We start from the raw sequence: 18,708 nt of genomic DNA on the forward strand, positions 1-18,708 counted from the left end.
TCACTTTACTTCATGGGACAGAGAACAGCGGTAAAATGCCAGCCCTTGCTAGAGAAGTGAGCTAGAATCCTTTATTTAAAGAAGTTCTGTTCTACTTGGAGCCAGCAGTTTGAAACCTAGTAAATTCAGAAAATACTAAATGTAGTTTCTGCAACTACCGTGGCACCTGCCAGTATTTCAGCTTCATAATCACCTTTTGAAAACAGGTTATTCTTTGGCCTTGCTGGGTAAAGGCCCCACACAAGTAAAAAAGGAAACTGAACAGATGGATTGCTGACAAATGCAAAAAAGAAGCAATCAGAAGTTTCTCTTTAGACTTCATGCTGTAGCAATCTTTAGTGTTACATGTAAGGACAGTAGGTAAGCATAACACAAGGAATATTTAAGTGGAGGTTTTCACTCTAACATTTATTTAGCTACTTGGGGTATAACTGCAGTGTGCCATTAACCACAAATACTCAGACACATTTTTTATTTAAAAAATATATTTCCTTTAGCATACAAAAAGTCCACGAGGGCTGCTGCCAGCAGCTCTCACTGAGCTAAAGAAGAAAGTCCACATCTGTCATTTTCCACTTGTCTTCAGTTTATGAGCCCAGCCACTGTTTCAGCTGCTACATCAAGTCCACTTTCATAAGCCAAGGAAGCAGCAGGGCCACTCACATTGGGGCCCAGGTGCCAGGCTTGTCTGACTTTTAACAGACCACTTAGCTCACAGCAGAGAGCCAGGCAAATCCCTGCACTGGGCTAGCTCATTCAGCAAATCCAGGTTCTTCATGGGTACCCTGAATAGGTATTATCCTGGGCACCCAAAACTAATCATTCCATACAAATCCTCTGGTGTTTTCTCTCTGCAAGTTGGTTAATAATAGAGCCCCTCACAGAGTCTCCAGAAAGGAGACCTTCAGAAGAGTGTCTAAGTTGCGAGGAAAGAAATGAAGCCATTAATGTTGTGCTAAATGTTATTTTTGTCATCATTGTCACACACACACACCCACCTTCCGCGCTTATTACCAAGGACCAACGGTGAGTAACCCACCAACAATACAATATCTTAGGAGGCCTGGTAGATGGGATACTGAACCTTTTGCCTCTATTCAAAGGTCCCAGTTCCAGTCAACTCCAGGTCTGCAGCGACTTCAAGTTGTTACCATATAGTGATTGGTCAGTGGGTCTCAGTCCAGTTCCCAGAGGACAAGTGTCTATATAACAAATACTATCCTGAAATGCTAGCGCTAATTGATAGACATTGTTGTGGCTGCATAGAATCATAGGACTGGAAGGGACCTCAAGAGGTCATCTAGTCCAGTCCCCTGCACTCACGGCAGGACTAAGTATTATCTAGACCATCCATGACAGGTGTTTGTCTAACCTGCTCTTAAATATCTCCAGAGATGGAGATTCCTCAGCCTCCCCAGGAGATTTATTCCAGTGTTTAACCACCCTGACAGTTAGGAAGTTTTTCCTAATGTGCAACCTAAACCTCCCTTGCTGCAATTTAAACCCACTGCTTCTTGTCCAATCCTCAAGAGGTTAAGAAGAACAATTTTTCTCCCTCCTCCTTGTAACAACCTTTTACGTACTTGAAAACTGTGTTGTGTGTCCTCCCCCAACATCTTCTCTTTTCCAGACTAAAGAGACCCAGCACAGTACAGGTTCAGGTGATAAACAGTGGCCTTCAGTCTCCAGGGCCACCACGCCAGCCCCTTTCAATAGCACTAAGCTCACATTAAGATGTTTAAGAGTTGTTATGAAAATACCTTGAACCATGTTTTGGCTATTGTGCTCCAAAATCCTCTCCCAGGACTGTGGCAGGGTTTGCATGTCTGGCAAGTTCTCATATCTGATTTGGAGGAGGAGGAGTTTACTCTCCAGGTATCTTTCTGGAAGGTAAGGATTGAAATGTGGGGCCAGAGGGAGGTCAGGGAGAGAAGGAAACACAAGCAAGCTGACTTCTTAGGAAGTTATGAGCTCAAGAGAGAGAGTAGTGCCCCATTGTAGCCCTGAAGTCCAACTCCCTCTCCCACCAGGACATGCTGAGAGAGCTCAAATTGTTCCTTGTCAAAACCCAGTAACGATAGTCACCCCAAGTATCTAAGCTTCTTTGCCCTCTATGGGCTGTGTTTTCTAAATTCTTTGAGAAATTCACTTATTAAAAATTTCCCCTATTCATCTCATTTCCCATGGCCAAACAGCAGGGCCAGGGGACTGACTCCTGAAGGTGGGGGCAGGAGCAATCTGACAGAGCTGTCCATCAAGATCCTTGGTGAGGTTTTATTGTGACCTTATTGGTCACCAGTTGATGACAACTCATAAATAAAGGTAAATCCAGCTCTGTTGACGTGAATCAAGACAACAACCTCCTTGACCTGTTTGAGCTACGAACTTTTAGCTCTTCTAGTGAAGGATACACATGGCGGTAATATCTCTCAATATCATGCAGCCATTCCAACATGTCAGCCACCGAGGGGATAAGAGCAGTACGCTGCACAGAAGCCTCAAAACCTAGCACATCCGCATGCTGCTCATAGAGTTGGAAAACAGCGCCCACGTAGCCACTAACTACATCCCGCACCTTCTGCAAGTCAGCTCTGCGAAAAAAGAGTAATACTCAGGGCTGTGTTTTCCAAAGGATGGCCTCATTCACAAAGAAGCAGGTGCCACAGGATTCTTTGCTGCTCATTCACTTTATACCCCAAAATGAATTACATGGACAAGTCTAAGTACTTGCTTTAAAAAAAAAAAAAAGCTTCACCCTGCAGTGACAGTTTGGTAAGTTGAACAATATGGAGTACATGTAACCTGAACTGGAACTAGGGAATTAATGCGAGGAAAAGACAAACCTATGTGACTACATAACTGATAATACAGAGCATGTTGCTGAAAGCGTGAACAAATTACATAATTTAAAGAGACATTGTAACTTGAAATCTAATGAGTACGGTACTATTAACACCTCTAAACTATTAAGTATCACACATGGCTGAGACCCCTGATAATTCTTGTGACTTTAAAATTATATATATTTCTCCTTTTTTAAAATGCTCATCCCACACAAACTTCCAAGATTCTGTGAGAAAGATGACACAAAACGAGGACAAAGGGTGAAAATGAATATTTAACAATACTCGGCCAGATTCTTAGCTATTGTAACTCAGCAAAGGTCCAACAGAATTCAATGGGGCTACACTGATGGACACCACCTGAGAATCTGGCCCACCATATAAAGTCAAATTGAAAAGCAAGGGAAATTTTTTTTTGCTCATCACTTTCAGTTGTTATGATTTCACTTATTGTTAGAACAAGAGGTACAATGTTTCCAGACAGAAATGGGATGCTTAGGTTGATATTATCACCTCTCCTTCAGATGTGAATTCTGCCAACAGGCCAGAAGGGGAATCGCACCTCTCTCAGCATGTTTGCCCAAGCTCTCATAATGCTCACAACTTTCAAGGTCTTGACACAACAGCCTCTTACACTTTGCCCTCCAGTTCTTCCAGCAGGGTCTCTGCTGCACAGCGCTGCTTGTACTTTAACTGCTCTTCCAGATCTGGGAAGCCTCGCAGTGGTGTATGTGCAAATGTGACCTTCTGGCAGGCCTGCATCTGCTCCGCCAAATTGCTGAGGGAGCTCAGGAGGGGCTTACAGTCTGTCAGCACTGTCTGCCAAGCCTCTTGCTGCTGCTGTATGGCCTGGAAGCACTTTCGCAGGGACTGATGAAGGACCAGGATGGCTGAGCTCTCTGACATCCTCTTATAGGCAGACCCGCAGTTGCAAGAAGAGAGGCTCTGGTGATGGGAACCACACAGAAACCAGCAATAAGCACACACAGGTACAGAGACCCTAGGGCTGAGGGTCCCTCCCTCCCCACCTTCCAGTAAGCAGCCACTGTCCATGCTCACACACACACACCCCCCCGCCGCCCCTCCACAGACCAGCACCACTGGCTGAGGAGCGCAGGCCTCCAGGGGATCAGGCAGTGCCTAGACAAGAGTTTACTTTAGAAATGGAAAGGCGGGGGGGGGCAGTTTGGGGTGGATTGCTGCTTATGGGGGTGAACATATTTGAGGGAAGAGCCCTGCCAGAGCTGGGGGAAAGGGAGGGAGGGTGGGTCTCCATGCAGGGCAGATTTGGGAGGGGAGCAGGGCCCTGGGGGGGAGGATCTCCATACGAGGCAAGCAGAGCCCCGGGGGGGGGGGGGGGAAGAGTGTCTGCATGCGGGGCCCATGGGGGGGGAGCAGAGCCCCAGGCGGGGGGGAGGGTCCCCATGCGGGGCCCATGGGGGGGGAGCAGAGCCCCGGGGGGGGGGAGGGTCCCCATGCGGGGTCCATGGGGGGGGGAGCAGAGCCCCGGGGGGGGGGAGGGTCCCCATGCGGGGTCCATGGGGGGGGGAGCAGTGCCCCGGGGGGGGGGAGGGTCCCCATGCGGGGTCCCTGGGGGGGGGAGCCGTGCCCCGGGGGGGGGGGAGGGTCCCCATGCGGGGTCCATGGGGGGGGGGAGCAGAGCCCCGGGGGGGGGGAGGGTCCCCATGCGGGGCCCATGGGGGGGGGAGCAGAGCCCAGGGGGGGGGGAGGGTCCCCATGCGGGGCCCATGGGGGGGGGAGCCGATCCCCGGGGGGGGGGAGGGTCCCCATGCGGGGCCCAGGGGGGGGGGGGGCCGAGCCCCGGGGGGGGGGGAGGGTCCCCCAGCGGGGCCCATGGGGGGGGGGAGCAGAGCCCCGGGGGGGGAGGGTCCCCATGCGGGGCCCATGGGGGGGGGGAGCAGAGCCCCGGGGGGGGGGAGGGTCCCCATGCGGGGCCCATGGGGGGGGAGCAGAGCCCCGGGGGGGGGGGAGGGTCCCCATGCGGGGCCCATGGGGGGGGGAGCAGAGCCCCGGGGGGGGGGGGAGGGTCCCCATGCGGGGCCCATGGGGGGGGGGAGCAGAGCCCCGGGGGGGGGGGAGGGTCCCCATGCGGGGCCCATGGGGGGGGCAGAGCCCCGGGGGGTCTCCACGCGGGGGTCGGGGGCGAGGTTGGGGGGGTCAGGCTAACCCCAGGGCCCTCCCTTACCTGAGCCCTGGACAACCGTGGCCCTGGGCAGTGTCGTTGCTTGCGCCCCTCAGGCCGGAAGTGAGACCGGCTACTCCAGCGACGCGCTCTCGCGAGAGGTGGAAGTCACCTGCCTCCCCAAGGGCTTGCTGGGAAGTATAGTTCTCTCTCGTGCTCCGTTTTCTATTGGTGGAGGGAGCGCATGCGCGTTTGTGCGCCGTCCCGCCGCGTCGCTGATTGGGCGCTCGCGTTTGAATATAGTTGTTCGGGCTGGCGCGCGTTGGGGACGCTCGGAGCGAGCTGGTGAGCGGCGTGGGGGGGGTCCCGTCCTGGGGAGCCGGAGGTGGCGGCCGGGAGGGGTCTCGGGGGGGCTGTTTGGAGGGACACGGAGGGGCCCGCTGGGGGGGAGCTATAGGGGGGGCCCGCTCGTGGCGGGGGATGGGGGCGGTTGGGGGGGGCCCGCTCGTGGCGGGGGGTGGGGGCTGTTTGGGGGGGGCCCGCTCGTGGCGGGGGATGGGGGCGGTTGGGGGGGACACGGAGGGGCCCGCTGGGGGGGACATGCAGACCCCCCCTTCTCCCTTCCGTCACGTTTTCGCCCCCCAGCCCTCCCCAAGCACAGGGGGTCGCCCAGGGGTCACGAGCGGCCAGCCCCAGGCCCCAATGACCTGACCCCTCCGTTTTAATTCATATGGGGTCACGTTCGGAGGTGACTGTGTGAAAGGGGGTCACAGGTGCCTTGGCAGGGCGCCGGGCAGGTGGTTCCCAGCCGGCTTTGTCTGCTCCAGAGAGCGCTGATGCGGACTGGGGCGGCGCTGGGCCTGTTTAGCTTCACCAGCCCAGAGCCCCCACCGCTGGAGCAGATCAGGATCAGCCCTATGTTCAGACAAGCCCCCGCCAGGCTTTTAGCCTCATGCCACCAGTGGTGCATCTGCTGCCTGATCATGGTCCTGGGGAACCACTCCCCTCTGTGGGGCACCAAAGCAGGCTCTCTGCTGTGGCTTGCAATAGTCTCAGGAGCCCTGGTTTTCAATAGGGATAGAGCAGTAGTAGCTCCCAGCATCCCAGAAGACTAGGGGCCTCTTGTCTCTGACTGGCAAGTGTCCCCTTCGTGTATGAACCCAACTGGCTGTTTCCGTTCTGCTGCAGAGCTCCATCCGACACCATGGCACCATCCAGGAAGAAAACCAGCAAAAACAATGTGAAGAAGAAAAAGCTCGCTGCATTTTTGAAGGACTTTGACCGTGAAGGTAACCATTGCACTCATTCATAAAACTTGTTTTCTACAAAGGCTTCAGGGTCCCGAGTTGTTTTCCAGGTTAATTTAATCGTGGTGAAAGTTATTGTCTTGACAACCCTGGAGACTGACACCTCAGGACACTGAAGTCCTGTACAGGCAGGACAGATACAGCACAAAAGCCATAGCTTTGATCCAGAGGGATGACTTTGAGGGATTTGAAAAGGTGGTTTAATCCTTGATGCTCATGCCATCCTTGCCCTTTCCTGATGCTTCTATCCAGTGGGCTAGTTGTGATGAGAATGCTGCAATGTTGATGCAAGTCTATTAGGAATTAAACTAAAATAGGAACTCTTTTCAGAGGGCACTGGCAGCTGTCAAATATTAATATTGGATGCTTGGCAATAGGATATTTACAGAGACATGGTACGTGAGGCAATATCTCTTCTTGAACCAACTTCTGTTGGTGAGAAACAGGCTTGTACGCTTACGTAGAGTTCTTCAGATCTGGGAAATGTATGCTCAGTGTCACAGCTAAATACAGGGTAGAACAAACTGTTCATTCTAAGTAGTTAATATATATTTCAAGGGACCATTCAATGTGAAGTGGCCTGTTAATACCTTTCCAGTTATTGGGGTGAGGTTTAGTGGGTTATAGATTGTTGTAATAAACCATAAATCCAGTGTGTGTGTGTGTTCAGGTCATGATCTTTAGTATCTAGCACAGTTATGAATTTAAGTTCCTAGGCTCATCTTTTGAAGGTGTTGCACAGGTTTCCTTTGAGGATGAGGACTGAGAGGTCAGACATAGAGTGATCACTTTGTGAAAAGAGTGCACCACACAGGTGATGTGGTATTTTTGTCTTTATCATTTTTCTGTGAGAGTTCATTCAGAAGCATAGTGATTGCCTGGTTTCACCCACATAGTTGTTACCAAGGTACGTTTAGTGCACTGGCTGAGATACACCGTGTGTTGTTATAGGCATGTGTAGAAGCCATGGATTTTGAGAGGTGTGTTGTAAGGGGTGTTCATCATTGTAGCAGTGGAGATATGTCTACAGGTTTTGCATCTGTTGTTCTGGCAGTGTCTGGTGCTGCTTTGAGTTAACGTGTCTTGGTCTGCGCAGAACTTTTTTCTGATGATGGGATTGGGGGGTTATTTGAAGGCCAGAAGAGAGGGTTCAGGAAAGATTTCTTTCAGGATGTGGTCCCATCAAGTATGTGTTGTAATTGTTTAATGATACCACCCATATTGGAACCCATACAGGGTATGTGACAGTCTGTTCCACCTGGTGGAATTCTTCCACCAATCTAGCTATTGCCTCTTGGGGAGCTGGATTGCCTACACCAATGGGCGAAACCCTCCTGTCGATATAGGGAGTGTCTCTGCAGAAGCACTGCAGACATACCTTTATACCATTCAGTTAATTTTCTACCATTGGCTCACAGCAAATGAAAATGTAAGTGCTCAAAAAGGCTCATATGGGAAGAATGAAATAGATTTGATCAGAAAAGTGTGTTCACAAGGGAGTAGATTTTTGCTGATATTCAGAGAAATATAAATTCTAGCCCTAATATGTAAATTCCTGAATAACATTTGTGTTGCATGTAATAATCAAAATCCTTTTTTTCTTTTAGTCCAAATGAGAATTGATCAGCTACAAACAAATGGGCAAAATCTTCTCAAGGAATTGGATAATCTTTATAACATAGAAAACCTCAGACTTCCTCTAGCACTGAGAGAAATGAACTGGCTTGACTACTTTGGTATGTTCCATCCACTCCAATATGTATTGACAAAATAGTTCAAAAATATACTAAATGTAGAGCTATAAGTGAGTTAGTGGACTCTGTTTAGTGACACATCCTAGTTGCATGATTTTCAGAAACGTAATTACTATTTACATTGCTATCTATAATAACATTAAATTATTTCTTTTGTAACACATCACATTTAAAGTCAGTATATAGGATAATTTTATTTGTATGAAAGTGCTAATTCAAAATTAGGTTTCAAATGTTTTTCCTTTGGACGTCTTAAACTCAGTGGCACATGAGACATGAGGTGTGGCACTGGCTTAGCTGATTGCAAAATCATGTGTTTAAAAAAAAATCTTTGGGAACAAGAAGAGGCAAATTGAATATCCTATCCATTCATAGACAACCACAGATTTTCTGTTTACGATAAATCCTGCTTTCCCACTAGTTTCTTTATCTTAAGCTGGGCATTAACTGTCAAGAAATGCTATTTGTTTGGATGTTTATTGTTTAATTCTACCCAAGTATTAAAACTTTAATATTGCATAAATTACTCTGGTTGTACATTGATAAACAATGTTCTGTCTCCAGCTAAAGGAGGAAGTAAAAAGGCCCTAGAAGAAGCAGCAACGGTAGGTAACATACATCCAGTGTAGCTCCTAAGTCACATAGAAACTTCTTTTCTGGTACTGCTGTATAATGTTTTTAGGAACCCAATCTTTATTTAAACCATTGCATCATTTTACGAGTCTTAGCACAGCACTTGGTGAAAGGAATAAATAAGACATGTAATGTTCGTAGTCTCTTCTGTCTGTCCAAAGTGCTAGCCTTCTCCTTCAATTACTTGGTTTGTCGTAAATCTTGACGCTCCTTTCTCCAAGATGCGTATCCAGTCTCCCTTGCAGTGCATTTTAATGACTATTGAAACTCACTTCATTGTTATGGGTGCCACCTAACACAGACTTCTCCAGAATCTTTACTGAGGCCAGGTCTACACTCAAAAGTTAAATCGGCTCAGCTACATCACTATGGGATGTGAAAAATCCATACCCCTGAGCCACATAGTTAAGCTGACCTAAGCCCCTGTATAAACAGCCCTTGGTTGATGGAAGAATTTTTCCACCACCTAGCTACTGCCTTAGAGACATGGATTAACTATGCTGATTAGAAAACCCCTCCCTTTGCTATAGTGAGTGTCTACACTGAAGCTTTACGTGGCTCAGCTGCAGCGTTTCAAGTGTAGAGAAGCCCAGAGTCTGAAGCACTTGGTAACTGGAAGACTTGTTCCTGAGTTTAAAACTACCTCTTTGCTCCTCTTACTCAGAGGCTTCTCAAGTTTCAGAAATTGATCTTGTAATTCAAGCTGTGTCTTGGCAGTTGATGGTGGGTGTCTGCCTTTGATTTTTAAATAGCAAGTGTCCTGACATCCTTTCTCTCATGGCCCAGATAGCTGAAAGTTTTCAATTTTAGCAGTCTTCTTATAGGAAGCCATTTTTCGGCAATGAAATCTTGGCTTGCCTACCAGTGATACTAATCAACTAAACAGACTATCAGTTAAACAATGTTTCCTTACTGTTATCTTGCCCTGCCTCATCACCAGAGAATATGCATTTCTTTGTATACCAGAAAATGTCTATGTTGGGATTGGACTGAAATGAAATGTCTGAGGGTTGGGAATAGCTGTAATAGCTGAATAAAGCCCTTCAGTACTAAATGCTATGCAGATCCTGCAAGCTGTTACCATTTCTAAAATACTGGGGAAGTGTGAACACAGCAAAGTTCAAAGCAGCATAAAAGCATTTTTATTGTAAAGTAATTATGGGTTTACACTGCTGTTTGCAGGCAGTTAGGAATGAGTTAGTTCTTTACTAACAATACACATGGTATTCTGATTGCTTTTGGTTTTAGGCAGATTTGGAACTATCAGAAATAAACAAACTTACAGCAGAAGTTATCCAGACGCCTTTCAGAATTGTCAAAGGTCAGTTTGTTTACAAGCATTGCTGAATGTTCTGGGTGCAATCAATAGTGGAATGTTTTTTCGTTCCTTATGGATCTTGTCAACTATCTTCCAACACTTATTAACTGGTCTAAATAGGTTTCAAAGAAACAATTGTTGCTTCAGTCTATGTGATTGTTACATCTGGAGTGTATTAACTTAGATTTGCTAAATCTTATAGAAGTATTATTCACATTTGTATATTCCTTCCATAAAACCGCTTTTCTTATAAAATCCTACTTTATCGCTGTATAAGTATATAACTACTAGTTCAATAACTTGTTTGCCAAACAGACTTCACAACTATTTTCTTTTCACCCTACCTGTTCGTGGATAATTTAATATGCTTCTAATTTTTTTTCAATTTGGACACTATTTTCTTCTGCTAGCTGAAAAATCCAAACAGGATATCGATGCCATTGAAGAAACGGAACTTAGTTTGCTCCCTGTAGCAAAGAAGAGGAAACAGGATGATAAAGCCCTTGAAGAATCAGAGCCAGAACATGAAAATGTTAATCCCAAAATAGGAAAGGTAAATAACTGATGTATTGTGGTGATGGCCCAGGCAGGAAGTGAGTTGACTGTTGTTGATCGAGGTGATGCTTACAGGCTTGCTTGCCATAGGCTAGCTACTCATTTTAATCAGAATTATAGGTTTATATAATCTTTTTATTTTAAATTTGTAAAATATAACTTTACAACTAGTTTTATTTTGCAGAAGAATGTGTATTTCTCCTCTGATGCAACTTAAATCACATGACCATCTGAAAATGCTATCTATTCTATTTGTAATATCCAAGATGACTATAATAGGAAGAGAGTTCTCTTTTTGTTTTCTTGTGCATTTGAAAAAGTTCTCTGTGTAATCTCTTTCACTGTTTTCCCTCTGTACTGTAAAGTCAATTTTCTAGTTTGCTTCTGTGTGAAAGACCACACATTGGGGAGAGAATTTCTTTTAAAAGGGGAAAATGTGTAAAACCACAAACTGTCAGGGGACTTCAGGGTATTTTCATATATTTTGTGTCTCTCTAAACCTTCAATGGGAAACTGTAGTTTTCTCCTTTGCTTCATAGCCTGAATTCTGTTTGGGACGGGGGCAGGATAGCTCAGTGGTTTGAGAATTGGACTGCTAAACCCAGGGTTGTGAGTTCAGTCCTTGAGGGGGCCATTTAAGGATTTGGGGATTGGTCCTGCTTTGAGCAGGGGATTGGACTAGATCACCTCCTGAGGTCCCTTCCAACCCTAATAATCTATGATATGTGAGTGCCTTAGATAGATTCTGTTATAAGGTAGAACCCAACCACTTCTGAAATTGTAAAGAAACATTTCATATCCCTTTTCTCTTAAATTGTATGTTAAACCTCCATCATGTTCTGGGAGCAGGAGTCTCTTTACCCAAGACTGCTCTAACTAGCTATTGGAACTTTGATATCTATGGGAAAGGATTCTGCACAAATCCCTGTGTCTTCCCCAGCTCAGCTCTAGGCTATGATAAAGCCAAGACTCAAAAGGGAAAGGTTTTCCACAATTTTGATCATCTGAGCAGGGGAACACTGAGTCTTGTTCTTCAGTTCCTGTTACCAGTGTTAGTTCAGTTATGGGAACACTTCTTCAGAACTGGAGGTGAGCTGTAGTTTGTTCAAGAAACTAAATAATTCACTGAGTTCTGTGTGTTCCAGATGAAGACATCAACCAAAAAAGTGCCAGTTTCGAAGAGCAGAAGAGCTCCATCAGCAAGAGTGAAACGCATTAGTAAAAGGTAAGAGTCTGAAGTGATGTGAATCCCTCTTCTTCACTGTGGGGGATGGAAAGGGGAGACCGGAAATGATATTGCCAAAGTAGCCATGGTTGGGGTGGATGGATGGAGGAGGGAGTGAGCTGTTCTGGAGGAGCTAACACAGGTATAGTAGGGGTAAATGGAGGAGCTCTACAGAGGGCAGTCTCCAGTCTCATAGTAGGGTGAGGTGACTCACCAGCTATTCTCTTTGGGGGCGTGTGGGGTTTTACACTGAATCAAGCTATCATAAAACTGCAATCTTTGCTGCCATGTCAAGAGGCATTACCTAAAATCAAGAAAAACCTGTAGTTTCCAAAAACCCTCACATTGTTCTCAGCTTTTCTAACTAATAATACAGATGGTCAGAACTGAGAAGCAACTGCTAAGCCAATCTTTTAAAAGGGCATCATCTTACCACAGCCACTCTCTTTGAGCAGGTCAAGCAAAAATAACTTTGTCACTCCAGCCCTTGGCCGAGTCCCCAATGCCTGCACATGGGGAAGGACCGCCACTGTCACCCCTAAGTTTGATTCCAGGTGAGTGTGCATTAATTAGCAAAGCCACGTAACTGTATTTATCATATCCTGCAAAATGTCTCTATTAAATATCAGCATTTGCCAGGTGTCAAGGCATCTAGTGTGTCTTGTCATTAGTCTTGCATGAGATAAAACAGAACAGTTGCAATATAGATCAGCTTGTTACCATTCTGCCCCATGGCAGTGGCTGTTCATATCTGATGCATGTTATAAGAGCCATAATATAACACTTCACATATTCAAAGTGCTGTAGAGATATTGACTAACCTTCACAACCCTGAAATAGTAAGGATGAGATAACTGAGGTAGAGAAGTGTGATTATTTGACTACTATTAGTAGAGTGTCACCAGCGGGGCCAGGATTAGAATTTGAGACTTCATGATTCTGTATTCATTTGTGCATGGCTTTATGTGCTCAGTCTTGTACTGTGAGATCAGCAATATTGTAGTCTATTTGTTTGAACTGTCTCCACACTGTCCCTTCTCCCTCTCCTTTTCCCATTTTTCAAACATGTGCGTCTGATATGTGCAAAATTACTAACTGTGGTATGTCACCTATTGCTTAAGTCAGCCTCTGTACTTGATGAGAGGAGGATAGCTAATATAACACCGAGTTTTTAAGAAGGCCCCAGGGCAATCCTGGCAATTACAGGCTGGCACACCTAACTTCAGTAACAGGCACATTGGTTGAAACTACAGTAAAGAACAATTATCAGATATGTTGGGAAAGAGTCAGCATGGCCTTTTGTAAAGGGAAATCATGCCTCACCAATCTATTAGAATTCTTTAAGGGGGGTGGTCACAAATATGTGGATACGGGGGATCCAGTGGATTTAGTGTACTTGGACTTTGACAAGATCCCACACCAAAGGCTCTTAAGCAAAGTAAGCAGTCATGGGATAAGAAGGATGGTGCTCTGATGGATCAGTAACTGATTAAAAGATAAGAGACAAAGGGCAGGAATAAATGGTTGGTTTTCACAGTGGAGAGAGGTAAATAGCAGGATCCTTCAATGATGTATACTGGGACCAGTGCTGTTCAACATATTCATAAATGATCTGCAAAAGGGGGTGAACGATGAGGTGGCAACATTTACAGATGCTACAGAATTACTTAATAGTTAAGTTCAAAGGAGACTGAACAATTGCAAAGGGATCTCACAAAACTGAGTGACCAGGCATCAAAATTGTAGATGAAATTTAGAGTTGATAAGTGCAAAGTAATGCACATTGGAAAACATAGTCTCAGCTGTGATGGGGTGTCCATGCCACACAAGGCAGAGCGGGTTAAATTAAGTCAATTAACCTGGTACGCTGCACCTAGGAGGAGACTTCGGCTTGATAGACAAGCACTAAGTGAAGATGGAGCCCAGCTGGGCAGGGGCAGGCTGAGTTCATATAAAGCCAGCAAGCTGAAACCACAAGGGAGCTGCAGAAGTAGTCTGCAGTCACTCCCTGGGAGGAGTAAGTTTGAGTTGGTAAACTCAGAGCGGGGGGGAGCCAGAAGATAGAGCAAAGAAGTCCAGGGAAAGAGCAACAGGGAGCAAGCAGACCATGATTGCTGGACATAGGGTCCCTGGACTGGAACCCAGAGTAGTGTGTGGGCTGGGGTTCCCCTTCCAGCCACTGGGAAAATGGCACAGGGCCTGGCATCGGATGGGAAGACTGTCTGGAGAAGACGAGGACAGCTGATCCAGTGGGACTTTGGAAGGGGAGGACTACATAATGACCTAGCTAAGGGCTGAATCATGAAGAGGGAACACTACACATCCTGTAGAGTGAGGGGGGGATGCAGTGAGAGCCACTAGTGGGGCAGGGGGAGGGGGCAGCATCAGACCTTAGTGGAGCTAATACCCAGATGAGGCCACAAGGAAATACCCCAAGGGCAAGTGGACCTGTGACATCAACTATATATACAAAATGGTGGGTCTTAGCTGTTCCACTCAGGAAAGATCTTGGAGTCATCATGGATAGTTCTCTGAAAACGTCTGCTTAATGTGCAGCGGCAGTCAAAACAGCTATCAATGTTAAGAACCATTAGAAAAGGGATAGACAGAAAATATAATGCTGCTATACTAATCCATGGTACATCCACACCTTGAATAGTGCGTGCAGTACCAGTCACCCCATCTCAAAAAAGATATATTAGAATCGGAAAAGATACAGAGAAGGGCAACAAAAATGGTTAGGGCTAAGGAACAGCTTCCGTATGAGGACAGATTAAAAAACCTGGGACAGTTCAGATTAGAAAAGAGATGACTGAGGGAGGAATATGATAGGGATCTAAAATTTCAAAAGAAGGTGCTTTCGTTTTTAGGGTTGGGTGCTTTTGTTTTTTAAACCCCTTGGGCCTGATTTTTAGAAGTGCTTATCGTTCTCAAGTAAAGCTGTAGTCATTGGGAGCTGTGAGTGCTCGTCATTTCTGAAGACCGGGCTCAGGATGTCTGGAGCTGTGCACGTAAATCCAGAGTCTGCTTTTGAAACGTTGGCCTAAATATGTCAAATGTCTTCTCTGAACTAGCTCTTTCAGTGTAAAATATGGAATATAAAGATGACTACAACACATCACTTAATGGCCTTAGCTTTTGGCCTCAGAGTTTTGATTGACTAAGAGCCAGAGCCTGTAGTCCCACAGGAGAGGGTAGATGGAGGTCATAGCTAGAAAAAGAAGATAAGATAAATCATGTCTTAGTTTAATCAGAGTTTTTTTTGTCAGTACAGTTGGTTTCTGACAAGCTCTATTGGTTTTGCGCTTCCAGTTACACATTTTTCTCCAACCTTCTGTTTTCCTTGAAAATGAGATGTTTGAAATCTCTAGTTCGGGAGAATCTCATGAAATGTACTTCTGATCATTTTAATTGGCTGGAATAAATTATTCATCAGTAACTTGGGAATGTCTTTCAGGCTTTTCAAGACACCAGGTCTACGCACGCCTGCAGCGCGTGAGCAAGTCTACATAGTCTCTGCAAACGGCAGCCCTCTTGCTAACAGCAATGATGTCATTATTACAGTCCCTGTCGGAGGAGGGGAGGTAAAGCAGAAAGTTATTAAAAATGTAGGGAAATATTTTAGTGGGTTTGAAGTCCACCAAATGCAATTTAAAATAATGGTTGATAGCAGTATGTGCCATGGTGCAATACAGCAAAGGTGTGAGATGAGTCTGTGGTCTCATCCTGCATCTGGTCCTCTATTTGTAACTAGTCCTGTTTTATCAGTGACCTTATGCTGTTCCCAGGACAGTGGGTCCATCACTTGCTATAAAAGCAGTACATGATTTCCTGCTCTTAAATATAGTGGTCTATCAATCTTTCTAATATATAATCCAGATGCTTCAATCTTGTTTGGCTCTTTCACTGATTTCACTTACAAACTCACATGTACCAGTCTGACACTGTTGAACAGTAACTGAGACTTGTGGTCTTTTCTGTACAGAGCATGCGTTTAGCAGCCAGTGAGCTGACCAAAAGGAATTTGAGTCATCTCAATCCAGAGACCCTGGGAATTATGAAGACGTTATCAGTAAGTCAATATATACTTGGCTATGAATTGAAACTGGTCTGTTGTGGTGCCTAGCATTGTCATTGTCCCTGTAGCTAAGTTAATGGGACATCAGTATCCATTAGATTCTGCCTGTAATCTTTCTTCTTAAATTCTTTTCCTCCTGTGTCTGCCTGGATCTTGGCGCACTCAGAAAATATGATTTTACACAATGTGGCCCGTTCAGCTAATCAGGAAAATACACAGACTTGGGGCTTACGCTCAACTGGGCTGTATACAAACAGTGCTTTCATTAGTGGGAGAGAGCTACTGGTAGTGCCTAGGATTTCATTCAAGGGTGAACATGCCCTCTGTTTTTTCCAGTGTAGGTGGCTTTAAGATGGGGGTGGGCAAACTTTTTGGCCGGAGGGCCACATCTGGGTATGGAAATTGTATGGTGGGCAGGCTCCCGGCAGCACTTACCTGAAGCAGATCCCAGAAGCAGCAGCATATCCCCCATCCAGCTCCTATGCGGAGGCGCGGCCAGGCAGCTCTGTGCGCTGCCCCGTCCGCTGGCGCCACTCCTGCAGCTCTCATTGGCCGCGGTTCCAGGTCAATGGGAGCTTCAGGGACAGCGCTTGGGGCAGAGGCAGTGTGCTGAGCCCCCTGGCTGCCCCCTACACGTAGGAGCCGGAGGAGGGACATGCCACACGGAATGGGGCAAGCCCCCGGCTGGGAGTACCAGAGCAGGGCAAACCCCAGACCCCGTTCCCCAGAGGTAGCTCGAGGACCAGATTAAAATGTCTGGAGGGATGGATGCAGCCCCTGGGCCGTAGTTTGCCCACCCCTACTTTAGGATATGGCAGCATGTGTTCTTTACAAGTTCTATTTGTTCATCTTTCTCCTTTTTAGGTTCGTCTTGCACAAGCATGCAGCAGCACGAACACCCAGAGATGAAATTTCAGGGATATTGACTTTCTTTGTACATCTGGAACATCAATTTTAGGACTACAATCTGAATTCTTACTCTGTTTTACTTTTCTGTTACACGGTGGAGGTTAGGAACAGATTTTCAGCCTGTAATATATAATGTGATTAGAATAGGTTGACTTCTTTTTGTACAGAAAAAACTACTTAGTTTCCTGTTTCAAGATAGCTAGCTACACCTTGGCCTTGGATCCTCCAGAGTGCATGAGAGGCATGTCAGGTGGATACAGCTGCCCTGCAACTTGCAGAAGATCAAAGCAATGGGACCTATTGGATTATGATGTGATTGACAAAAGTCGTATCTGATTTGGGAGCAAAAGCGGTGGAGCTGCTTATTGCACTTATTACCAGGCAAGTCTTCTGTCTGTTGATGTCGTCGTTGAAAGGCGCTAGTTAGTTGTATTCTAAGAGCTGGAATATGAACTTCAATTACAAGTAATTAACAGGCGGGTGCTAAAAGAATATTTTCTTGCAGACTGGCTAATGAAGCTGCCACAGGTGATAGTGGTACAACGAATCCTTTGTTTTGTTCTTCTCACAGCAGCCACTGAACTTTCGATCCTGCTTTCCAGTTTACAGTGAACAATGTACTTGAAGTCTTTTATTGTACATCCTGCCGTTGTTTTTAAAGAAATGAATACACTGGTATGTTCTTAAACCCATAATTTTACTGAGTTTTAAAGCTTCTATCTACAAAAACAATCTAGACTCCAATCCTCTAAGGCACATACACTTACTGGTGCAAGTCCCTTTAGAGTGGTTGGAGACAGCCGGTGGAGAGCTCCCTCTGCACAGGGGAACTCTGCTGCTTCCTGCACTAGCTCCTAGGGAGGAGATGGGGATGTGGCAGAACCAAGTTCCACTATGTCTGGGTCTCCACTGGGGTGTTCCCTACGTTCTTTTCATGAACCAAAAAAGTTTTACGTAATTAATACTGTTTATAAATGGAATAAAATTAGTTACATATTCATTGACTTTTACTGTTTTAGAAAATTCCTGCTTCGCTTAATAGTGCATGGTCAGCACTGATGCATTAGAATGGTCAGTGTCCAGCACCTTACTCTTCTCCAGCATCTCTGTGGTGGAAAAAGCCTGAAGCACTTCATAACCTCTGTGTAGGAATCATTTGGCTGAAACCTGGCCTGGAACAACATCATCTGTTCTGTGTCTTTACACATAGTTGGCAGATTTCTGAAGAGTAACTTTAAGAAGCCAGAATAAAAGTTCAGAAAGCTGAACTTAGCAACAAGAGTTAACACTCTGTGTCTTTCCAAAGTGGAACACAAGCCCCAAATTGTCTGGGCTTCATTCCAGAGCTACAAGAATAATGGCTCGTCAACCCCTTTTCCTCTAATATCTGTTTTTCTATAGTGTACTTAACATTAGATAAACTAAGACAGTTCTTAACAGTAAACTACGTGCCGTCTTCCCGATTCTCTCCCACCACATAATTCCAGTGACACTTAGCACATAGCACTTGGCTATAATTCTCAATGTGCATTACAAAAGGTAACTATCATCTTGTCAAAAAGGGGAATGGGACTCTCTGGGGAAAAAATCATGGGAAGAAAGTTCATTTGAACTTTTTTGTAGGAAAATTTTCATTTAGATTTTATTTGAATTTAAATTTCAAACTTATGGTTTTTTCCCTTTCCAGACCACCCTTTGCTTTTTTCCCCTCCACTGAGTGCAATACGATGACTGTCCAGGGTTTGTCTTTTCACTTATTTCGTTTCAGTTATCCTTTATCTGCTGTAACTTTTCAAATCCTTCTCCGACTGTGGAAAAGTTGAGTTGCAAAAGGAAAAATGAAATTGTGACTCTGCCACTCTGTAACTTTCCAAAATTCCTTCAACTTCAGAGAACCTAGAACAGCAAACCTTTTCAAAGCTGAGGAAATTTTGAACTGTTAG

The 18,708-nt window shown here is 45.6% G+C and overlaps 2 protein-coding genes across 5 annotated transcripts; one reads left to right on the forward strand and one right to left on the reverse strand.

Moving 5' to 3' along the window:
- Nucleotides 1–324: 324 nt before the first annotated feature.
- Nucleotides 325–5,190, reverse strand: C23H1orf109 (chromosome 23 C1orf109 homolog). 3 transcript variants are annotated; one of them, XM_044997886.1, is made up of 5 exons: nt 5,050–5,174; nt 3,478–3,788; nt 2,412–2,591; nt 1,761–1,879; nt 325–916 (listed from the first exon to the last, which is right to left on the reverse strand). In XM_044997886.1, exons 2-5 carry the CDS (start codon nt 3,747–3,749, stop codon nt 879–881), a joined length of 609 nt encoding a protein of 202 aa, XP_044853821.1. In that variant the 5' UTR covers nt 3,750–3,788; nt 5,050–5,174; the 3' UTR covers nt 325–878. The 3 variants fall into 3 exon arrangements, with proteins under 3 accessions (XP_044853821.1, XP_044853822.1, XP_044853820.1); XM_044997887.1 differs by lacking the exon at nt 325–916 and having other exon boundaries at nt 1,511–1,879; nt 3,478–3,765; nt 5,050–5,190; XM_044997885.1 differs by lacking the exon at nt 325–916 and having other exon boundaries at nt 1,511–1,879.
- A 35-nt stretch (nt 5,191–5,225) lies between these two features.
- On the forward strand, nt 5,226–17,769 carry CDCA8 (cell division cycle associated 8). Of its 2 annotated transcripts, none has more exons than XM_044997882.1 (11): nt 5,226–5,331; nt 6,175–6,275; nt 7,901–8,029; nt 8,612–8,652; nt 9,929–10,001; nt 10,409–10,551; nt 11,699–11,778; nt 12,234–12,332; nt 15,236–15,362; nt 15,764–15,850; nt 16,721–17,769. In XM_044997882.1, exons 2-11 carry the CDS (start codon nt 6,191–6,193, stop codon nt 16,763–16,765), a joined length of 909 nt encoding a protein of 302 aa, XP_044853817.1. In that variant the 5' UTR covers nt 5,226–5,331; nt 6,175–6,190; the 3' UTR covers nt 16,766–17,769. The 2 variants fall into 2 exon arrangements, with proteins under 2 accessions (XP_044853817.1, XP_044853818.1); XM_044997883.1 differs by lacking the exon at nt 5,226–5,331 and adding an exon at nt 5,350–5,371.
- The last annotated feature ends 939 nt before the right edge of the window (nt 17,770–18,708 follow it).

Source organism: Mauremys mutica, chromosome 23 (assembly GCF_020497125.1).
Source record: "Mauremys mutica isolate MM-2020 ecotype Southern chromosome 23, ASM2049712v1, whole genome shotgun sequence".
Classification (NCBI taxonomy): domain Eukaryota; kingdom Metazoa; phylum Chordata; order Testudines; family Geoemydidae; genus Mauremys; species Mauremys mutica.

Excerpts from the sequence above, each read along its gene's own strand:
- C23H1orf109 (XM_044997887.1), bottom strand. The coding sequence starts at position 3,749 with ATGTCAGAGAGCTCAGCCATCCTGGTCCTTCATCAGTCCCTGCGAAAG. Across the intron at positions 2,592-3,477 it reads GAAGAACTGGAGGGCAAAGT|AGCTGACTTGCAGAAGGTGC; the intron begins GTAAGAGGCTGT and ends CTTTTTTCGCAG. Across the intron at positions 1,880-2,411 it reads GAGAGATATTACCGCCATGT|ATACCTGGAGAGTAAACTCC; the intron begins GTATCCTTCACT and ends CCTTCCAGAAAG.
- CDCA8 (XM_044997882.1), top strand. The coding sequence starts at position 6,191 with ATGGCACCATCCAGGAAGAAAACCAGCAAAAACAATGTGAAGAAGAAA. Across the intron at positions 6,276-7,900 it reads GAAGGACTTTGACCGTGAAG|TCCAAATGAGAATTGATCAG; the intron begins GTAACCATTGCA and ends TTTTTCTTTTAG. Across the intron at positions 15,363-15,763 it reads TCCCTGTCGGAGGAGGGGAG|AGCATGCGTTTAGCAGCCAG; the intron begins GTAAAGCAGAAA and ends TTTTCTGTACAG.